The 9,593-nt window shown below is 38.4% G+C and overlaps 1 protein-coding gene across 1 annotated transcript; it reads right to left on the bottom strand.

Annotated features, from left to right (window-relative positions):
- Window positions 1-677: 677 nt before the first annotated feature.
- On the bottom strand, window positions 678-9,245 carry gypc (glycophorin C (Gerbich blood group)). The gene is made up of 4 exons (XM_080877444.1): window positions 9,119-9,245; window positions 7,837-7,932; window positions 4,494-4,532; window positions 678-3,694 (listed from the first exon to the last, which is right to left on the bottom strand). Exons 2-4 carry the CDS (start codon window positions 7,919-7,921, stop codon window positions 3,495-3,497), a joined length of 324 nt encoding a protein of 107 aa, XP_080733570.1. The 5' UTR covers window positions 7,922-7,932; window positions 9,119-9,245; the 3' UTR covers window positions 678-3,494.
- Between the last annotated feature and the right edge of the window lie 348 nt (window positions 9,246-9,593).

Below are 9,593 nucleotides of genomic sequence, written 5' to 3'. Positions count from 1 at the left end.
TGCTGGTCAGACACAAAACAGCAGCTTTGCCACATCAAGGCTTCGGTGGCTGTTGGGCTCAAGCTGCTTTTAGAGCCTCATGGCCACCAGGGAGCTGATTTCTTCTTGCAGGATATCTTTGCCATGCTACTGTCACGCCGTTTGGACCAGCTTTTAGCTTCATGTGGTGATCATTAAACTGATATTTATGTTGCAAACGGGATGAAAAATCTTTAATTTTGTATTTTAAATTAATCTGAGGTTCATCCAAAAGAACAGGCCCTCAAACGCTGTTTTCTCTAAATTATATCTTTTAAATATAACTATATGTAAGCTTTTATTTATTATCAATAACGTGTGTAGATTTCTTCAGTGAAAAGACTGCATCCTTAAGGTTTGGGTTTAACATAAACACAGTTTAGTTAATGTGTAGAAAATGTTTCCTATGTTTTGTTTGGAAAAAAGCACATTTTTAGAAGAAACTGTTGATAAGTTGCAGTCACGCATAAGCCCCAACACAGTACTGCAGTACAGCACTTTGCGTGAGTGGACTCGGTCTTCGTTTGTAATTTCTTTATCTTTAAAAAGAAAGTAAGAAAAAGTGCTGGGCTGAAGGTCAGGAGTGCAGTTTCACATTTCAGCCACCAGAGGGGGTTTATCTTCAGCACATTGACGCACCAGAAAGTGACAGTGTCACAAAGTATCAAGTTTATTAATGTACTTTTAGAAAAACATCAGCAAATAAAATAGATTTTACTAAAACAGGATAAAATCAATAAAGTCTGCTGGAGCAGAAAACTGGAGCTTTGATGATGGGAAAACAGACAGAAATGCACCACTCTGGGCTGGAAATTTACAAAGATTTTTTCCTCCCTGCTGATTCATAACTGTCACATGTTAGTCAGACTCCAACCTGTAGTTAGTTGTTTATTACTTTGTCCTCAAAATATGACAACAAACACAGTGGAAAATCACCAGCAGTAAGCACTCCGGTAGATGTTTATCTTCATCTGCTAGGCTCATTTGAACTTTCAGCTTCTTTGGCAGGATGGTGCAAAAACTGCCTGACAACATAGAGACTCGCAACAGCAGTAAAAGTTTTAGAAATAAGAAGCTTGTGAAGAATGTGAGATCTGAGGCCAAATTCTTGAAACGCTGAGAAAAACAACTCAGTACTCAGGAACAAAAATGTTACCAACGTTAAAATAAAGGTTATTTAAACGTGTTGCTATTTATTTTGGTCATCAATCACGTGAATTGTTAATAATATGGACTCAGCGAGTTGTTTCTGTACAAAAATCTTTATGCTGGCCCCAAGGTGCACAACACAGCGAGAAAATGGTAAACACAAGATGTACACTGCTCTGCCAAGAAAGAAAAGTCTGCCTGGATTTAAGAGCTTTCCACTGGATTACTACTGCAGTCATTAATATATTTCTGCTGGCAAAAGCTTATTTAATGCTAACAGATGCTGTGAGAACTTCTTTCTTTTGTTAGACAACCATGTTGGAGGATGTATCGAAGGGATGTGGAGAAGATGTTACACTTTTTTTTTTTAACAACGAAGGCCATTTCTGAAACTGCAAAAACTGGACAATGATAAAAATCATGAAAAATAAAATAAAAATCTTTAATGATCATTTAAATATTTAGTGAAATCAAATCATAAAAAATGATAATAGAGCTCATGGCAAAGTTTAATAACCAAGTTAAGAGCACTTCCACAGGCAGTGTGAAGAGAAAATCAGGGGATTGGCATTAAAAGGCTGTACAGCCTTAAGGAAACCACCGATCAGTGATGCTAACTGAGAAAACAAAAGGACAGGGAGCAAGCAGACTGGGCTCAGGAGCAATGGGAAAAGGTCATGTCATCTGGCGAGCGCATATTTAGCTCCAGAGGGATGGGTGCTAGGGCTGTGCCATATTCACACTACAGGCACAACACAGGCACGTCTCACAGTGAGAGAGGGCTCTGAGTAAAAAAGAAAGCCACTTCAACAACCACCAACAAAATACAGTACGCTGCAAAATATGGAGGAAAAGTTGAGGCAAAAAATACATGGTTGAAGGCACGTGAGGAGCAGATGCTAGCAATCAAAAGGAAACAAAGTCAAGCTAGCATGGCTGGAGCTAGCTCCACTCTATAAGATTGGAAGAGCAAGAAGCAGATGGAAATTTCTAAGCAAGGTCAGGTTGAAATTATTTTTCAATTTTATTTTATTGTTCACCTTCTGAAGATTTACAAGGTTCAGTTATGTTAGCACTGTTAAGCTAATTATTTAAGCTATTTCCCTGCCTGGGCTACTTTTGTACCTAGATCTGACTAAGGTTGTGGCACAGTATGTAAGGCTACTATTGGACTATAATGCCACTGCAGCTTGGTGCTGGCACATTAACTAATCAACCATCAGTAACAGTAGCTCAATGGAAAAGAAGGAAAATGCCCTTTGTTTTGTTTGCACTCATAAATGCTGCTGTCTGAGATCAAATGTAATTCAGACACAAATATCATTATCACAAATGTCCTTTAAAAATGAAATTTTGAGGTTATATCAATCATCATTGGGATGAAGTAGCATGCCTAGTGCCAACAGTAGAGACCTGTGAGGGGAGTCTTATGATGTGAGGTTGAGTTCAGTTGGTCAGGTCTACGTTTATCAATGATTTATGTTCAAACGGTGAGGCCAGCTGACTGCCTGAATGTGCTGAATGACCAGGTTCTGCCTGCCCTGATGGTGCAGGCATCTTACCAGATGACAATGGCAGCATGAGGCATCATTTTCACGCATGGATTGGTCACAACAGAGTCCAGACCATAACCCCACCTTTGACATTTGCTGAAGAACCTTTTATGCAGCCATCTGACCGCACTCATGATCAATACACAGCCATGGAGAAAAATGAAGGCCAATCTGAAGGGAAATAAGTGTAACAATGCACTGAATAACTTTTCAGTTTTTTTAGTTTATGTTTTCTGCTGCTTTTAAAACTGTTTTTGTTCTTTTTGCAGTTTTTTCTGTTCTTTCTGTTTCATCTTCCCTCTCTTTTTTATTGTAGTTGAGCTCATCTTGGTTTTTTTTTCTCATTACTTTAAGTCTTGTGTTTTCTGCTTTTTTCTGTTTGGCACCTTGGGGCCACCATAGCTTCAGGATACCACAGTCAGTCATAGCATGAAAATGCCTGCTTGTAATTTATGCAGCGTCGCTGCATTAAAGTGGAGCTTTTAAGGAGGGAACAATGTAAACACAGGTCTACCGAACACAAACCACATCTTAGTTTCTTTTGGTTGTTCACATTCCTGAGAAGGGCTCACATTTCAGACAGTCGTGCTTTGCTCACATTTAGTGGTGCCAACGTGCAAAGGTGCTCAGTGCAATTTTTAAAATCGGCTACTTCTAAAAACGTTAAACTTCCCTTCTCACATATTTGTTGTTTGCTGAGTGCAACAAAGCTACAAAGCTCTCAAGTCTGCAACGTGAGTGACACTTTTGTCACTATTTCCCATTTCCCCCCCTTTATTTCTCCTCTTTGGCTGTCAGAGGTTCCTCAGATTGGAGCGCTTCATCAGAGCCAACAGAGTCGCCGTCACCGCTGTCGGCGTCCTCGTCTTTCTCCTCCATCTCGTTGGTCACGTATTCGCCTTTATGTCTGGACAGGCACCACATCAGCACGGTGATGACGCAGATCATTAACAACAGCACTACACTTACGATTCCTGTGACGACAGAGGGAAATATCATCACAGAGCCCCCAACTATGCATTTAAAGCATCACTTTCATTGCAATTCAACATAGAATTCAATATCCTGCCTATGGAGTCTGCTGTGTCTCTATTTTTACTTTTCACTTATAAAGCGAAGTTCATGTATTTCATGAACTGATATCTGTAATGAACTGACATAAAAACCTGATATATATTATTAACTGACATTTGCATTTAGTGAACATTTCTGCTGGAGTAACAATTATAACAAGAAAGAAAAACTAATAAAATAAAAACTTCTTTTAAAAATCCAAATTTAGAAACTTTAACACATTAAAGAATACTTCAATTTTATATCCCACTATTAGTAAAAACTTCATTAACTGAAACAAAAAATTCTGGAGAATACGAGACCTGTAAAAATTTTTCTTTTAACAAATTAGAACCAAATTTAATCAATTACTAAAATTATAGATTAAAGAGGTAATTACATTTCCAAATATGTTCTTCTATTTCCTTATTTATCCCTTAGATTTAATAATTTAATTTAAATAAATCTACATCTACAGTTTAGTCTTTAAAACTTGCATTTTATATTTAAAGCTATTAGTATTATTATATTGGTCGATGATTATTTTATCACATTCCTGACTACATATGATTTGGTCGTTGGAAATAAGATTTGAAAATCATTAATCCGTACAGAACAAGTTATTAAGCAGAACATCTTTTTCATTCATGTGAACTGAAATAAAATTCAGCAGATTCACACTCATTGTTGAACATCATAAGAAAAGAAGTCACTTCTCACCACCAATCAAAGCGGCAAAATCTCCAGTGTCATAGGTTTCTGTAAAGACATGAAAATTAAGTCAAACTCAGGTGACGTTTGATATCTAAATCAAATGACATACAGTAGAGGTTAAAATACAAACTTCTGTGTCAGATTCATCTTGTAGAAAAGCTACAGAGGTCCAGATAAAAGTCAGTGACAAAGGCAAAGTGAAATTTTGAATCATTCTCTCAATCTACAGCCTCCTCGCTCATGTACTGTCACAAGCAGCAGCTCACAATATTAAGTTATCTGGGGGACACAAACAGCCGTTTGTGTTTACATTTTCCCTCAGAGTCCAGCCGTGCGTGGCATTCAAACAACGGCCGTCAATTTAAGAGCCTCAGTCTGTGTAGAAGCAACATGACTGCAAGGCCAAAAAGAAACGTTACACACCATATTTTAGAAAACAAGTGAGCAAAATCAAGAAAGATATATATATCAGTGTTTATGAGGTTTATGGTACCTAAAAGTTTCATAGTTTAAGAAAATCAAAGCCAAATTTAAAGGATAATAATGATGAAATTTGATGAGAAGTTGTTGTTTTAAGTTTGCTGATAATAAAAATGACTGTTTATGCAAACAGAGCTACTCTTTCACTTTTAACTTTCCAAAGATTTACCAAGAAAAAAAGTTTGCTGTAAGTTCCTGGAAAAGCATGTTAACTCATTAATACCAATACAACTGTTGTGTATAGGTGTGTTTGTTCAGAAATAACTATTTTTTGCTGTTCATGTACACAAATAGCCACTTTTTTTTCTTGTCACTGTGCATACATTTGTAACATATTTCAACAGGTAACAGTATCTGCTTCAAAAACTAACCTTTAATTGATTAACAATAATGCTTTTGAGGAACCTAATAAAAAGTAAAATTACTGTTCAGAAAAAAAAGCCAGTATCTTAAGAACATAACTTCCAGATACTGTTGATCTGCTATAGATAGTTTTAAGAGCTGATGCATCTTTTCTTTTGTCCTCCACTTGTTTAGTTCCTCAAATCTTTTAAGGACACACTGCACACCATGCTGAGATATGCCAAGTTTTCAACTAAAGCTCTTTGGGAATCAGCTTGTTGGTGCAAAAATATTATTTTATGTCTGTAACTGTGTTAACTTTGGCATTTAATAAATTAAAGAAATTTGAACAAATGATATATTTTTGTGACAGGCTGCTAGTAACAAAGTGCCTAAAGATGCTATTTGAAATTCATTCTTTGCTAAGTTGTCTGATATTTGTAGACATAACACTGGATCGAGGCAGCACGGTGGCACGGTGGTTAGCACTGTTGCTGCACAGCAAGAAGGTCCTGAGTTCAATTCCACCATCAGGCCGGGGTCTTTCTGTGTGGAGTTTGCATGTTCTCCCCGTGTCTGCGTGGGTTCCCTCCGGGTACTCCGGCTTCCTCCCACCGTCCAAAGACATGCAGCTTGTGGGGATAGGTTAATTGGATAATTCAAATTGCCACTAGGTGTGAATGGTTGTCTGTCCCTGTGTGTTAGCCCTGCGACAGACTGGCGACCTGTCCAGGTTGTACCCTGCCTTTCGCCCTATGACAGCTGGGATAGGCTCCAGCGCCCCCCGCGACCCTGAAAAGGATAAGCGGAAGTGGATGGATGGAACACTGGATCATCCCTTGAGTTAAGTGAAAATGAGTGAAAAAGCAGCCAATATCCACAGAAAAAACTTCAGAAGGCCTAAAGATCTGTTGCTCAAGAGAACTTTATAACATTACTGGAAATTCTGGCTCCTTGGCAGCAAAAATATAAAGAAATGTTTCTCAAGACTTTTGCACTGCAGGTTATTTTGCAATGGCATGTTACAGTTTGTTTCTGTTTGTAGACTTCTGATTGGCCAGTGTTTCTGTATCGCCACCTGTTGCTATGGCATCTTGACAATGCTTAACATCATTTTTTTGCATTTCACGTCGATAGACCTTTCAAACTGAAATTGAAAATCGCAGTTTTTTGAAAGATACCTGTGTACACGATGACTTATTAACAGCAGAATTCAGCAATTTGTTGTTCATATGTGTTAAATCTCTATATCTGATGTGTCTAATATTAATCAAGCATTCTTCTAAAAAGAAGCAGAGAACACTAAGTGTTTAACAACACTTAAGAAAAGACCCTTTGGCTGTTGCAGTTCAATATAAAAGTTATTTCTAGGCTGCGTTGGTCCTGCCAGGCCCTGCTGTGGAAACGAGGACAGGTACGAGCGTTTTAGGCCCTTATCTCCACAGCGACAGACCCCCGAGGCGTCACGCTCGCTCCTTCCCATGCTCCACTCTGACATCGGGCTGATAAGACACTCCCTGCTAACGCACACAAACATCTCGGCTGGTTCACTGTGTTTGCAGGGTGTTTGTCCCACAAACTGGATGTTGAATTTTAGTGTCCTAAAATCTAAATCTATTAAAAAAATGATTATGCATGTGATAAGATTTTTGGGGCTGGTTTAAATTTGTTATTCAAGCAAAAATAATGGTGCAATTATACAATTTATAAGGCAATTATTTTGTGATTAGTGGGGCAATCAGCTGCTTTTCCAGTGTCCCACTGAGTTCTGCACATGGACTCCAGCTCCAGTCTGTGCAGACATCATGACCAATACAGATCCTAATGAAAAAAATCTTTGATAGGCATTAATCACCGTGATTTTAGTGGTCTTCTTCGATAATCAGACATCAGACACAGACATGTACAGTGCTCATATACAGAATAGTCTTGAATCATTATGGAATGCACTGTGTGAAATGTAACCATCACATTTACAAATACACGATAATCTCTACAGTACCTGACATTAAACTGAAAATAAAAAAATCAGCACTTTGTCATAACACTCTGGATCCTCCTGTAGGTCATCTTTGTCATCTGTGATAAATCAATACACCCACCAGTGCACAGGAGAAATAACAGCTGTAGCTAAACCGGCAAATTGCTCTTTCAAGATGTCAACAAATCCTGTAGCGCACCAACTCTTTTGTATTTGTTTTTGATTTATTCATAAGAAATAACTATACAAATGCGAATATTTTATTATAACTGTAATCCTGTGTAGCAGAATTTGATTAATATAAAATATAAATCAACTAATCTCTTTATGAACACTGTTAAGATTTTGAATAAACACATATACAAACTTATCAAACAAATTAAAATAATAATAAAAGTGTAAAAAAAACATTTAAGCAGCAACAACAGACAGCAGATAGATGAGTGATGTTTCCCTGTGGTCTACTTATGCTATATTCATGTTTATTGAACAAATGTTATGGTGAAATAAAATAAAAGACAATTCACACATTTTCCAGGCACATACCCTTGGGTCCTATCTTGGTCACAAGGTCTGAAAAAGGAGAGGGGCTTGTTCCTGACAAAGGGGGCACTGTTGCGTGAGCGTTCATGCTGAAGTGACCTGTGAAGAAACAGCATGATTTATGAATAAAATTCTTCTTGCAGTTAAACTGATGATAATTTCATTTACAGCTAGTGCAGCTAATTTCCTACAAATTTTCCTCTTAATTAGCTGCATTTTCGCTGCAATATTTTAGTTATTTTACGCTGGACCATCTGCTGATGTAATCTCTCCAGCATGTCCTGGCTCTGGCCTGGGGCCTCCTCACGTAGGACGTTCCCACTCTACTCTGAGCCCTTTATTAAAGACCGAGCTCCTCACCGTCTCTCTAAAGTTGATCCCATCCACACTTTGGAGGAATGTCATTTCAGCTGCTTGTATGTGGGATCTCATTCTTTAGGTCACAACCCACAGCTCGTGATGATTGGGGATATTGGTTTGATTGGTTTATTGTGTTATTAATTCTCATTAAATGTTCAGTTTTCATTTTATCCTATTACCTCATGTGAATCCTTGAGGCTTACGATCAGGAAATTTTTAAAGAAATGTTATGAGGAGCATATCCAGGAAATAAGCTGGAAACCCAAACCAACAGTTGTATAACCCTTCCTTTTAAAGTGATTAGTTTTAACTTCTTGTATCGTGATCCCCTCAGGAACTTTTTTCTCAGAGCCAGATTTGAATTCTCTGCCAGATGTTTTGACAGCAGTGAACTAAGTTTGTGTCTGCAAGTGAGAAATCCAGTCAGCATCTCCAATTGTGTCAGGGTTTTTCTGACCCGGTGAACATTTCATTTGTAAAATGCTCCATCTTAGCACATTTCACCACACAATAGAGCCTTTCAAGGGAAATCCATTTTTTCCTGACTCATGAACTCGAGGTGTCGCACTAAAATGCATCCAAAGCGTCGACGTTTGCCTCCATAACAAGAGTCATGCTTCGGGTAAACAGCTGCAGAGCATTAAAGTGTAATGCACAAATATGACACTTTAATCACCAGGTTATTTGAGTTTAATGCTCTTTAAACATCCCTAACTGAGGTGCCTAAGGTTTTTATTTGTTTCCACTAAAACAGTACGTTAGTTTCACACATGCAACTTTTAAAATAAGTGAGAACAGATTGTTGACCACTGACTATAACCTGAAAACAAAGTGCCCAACAGTTTGTTTGCAGAGCAGCTCGTTCTGCTCAAAGCAACACAAAACCACAGCAAGGATTTTGACATAAAGACAAAAAGAAGCTCACCAGTTTCTGAGAGTCAGCAGGCAACTCTTCCTACGCCGACAGAGTGTACGTTGGACAACACACACAATTCAAAACACACTCACAAACACACATACGGATGGGTGTGGTGTCAGTCCCCAGGGTCGAGATCTGTTCCCCCTCTGGCCAATAGCGGAGCTGACTCCACCTCTCTGATCCTAAACAGCCTGCAGATGTCTGAGTGCATGCAGCTGACAACGCCTCTTGCATCATCTGTTAACACACAGAGGAGCACTTCAGTGTGTGTGTGTATGTGTGTTTTTGTTGTTTGGCCCTTGTGCACGTCCTGTGCTGAATAATCCTTACCTTCAGCCTGGTTATTAATGTGAACCATCTTCTTTTAGGCAAATAAAGATGGTTTCTTAACAAGAAAATGGTGTTAGTTTTTTGCCTTCCTGTTTTACTTTGAAAGTTAGTCTTGCTTTGGTTTGACTTCCTGCTTTTGTTCTTTTCCCTC

Source organism: Rhamphochromis sp. 'chilingali', assembly GCF_963969265.1.
Source record: "Rhamphochromis sp. 'chilingali' genome assembly, chromosome: 3".
Classification (NCBI taxonomy): domain Eukaryota; kingdom Metazoa; phylum Chordata; class Actinopteri; order Cichliformes; family Cichlidae; genus Rhamphochromis; species Rhamphochromis sp. 'chilingali'.
The sequence above is the reverse complement of the archived record's forward strand: the minus strand, read 5'-3'. Positions and strand labels throughout refer to the sequence as shown.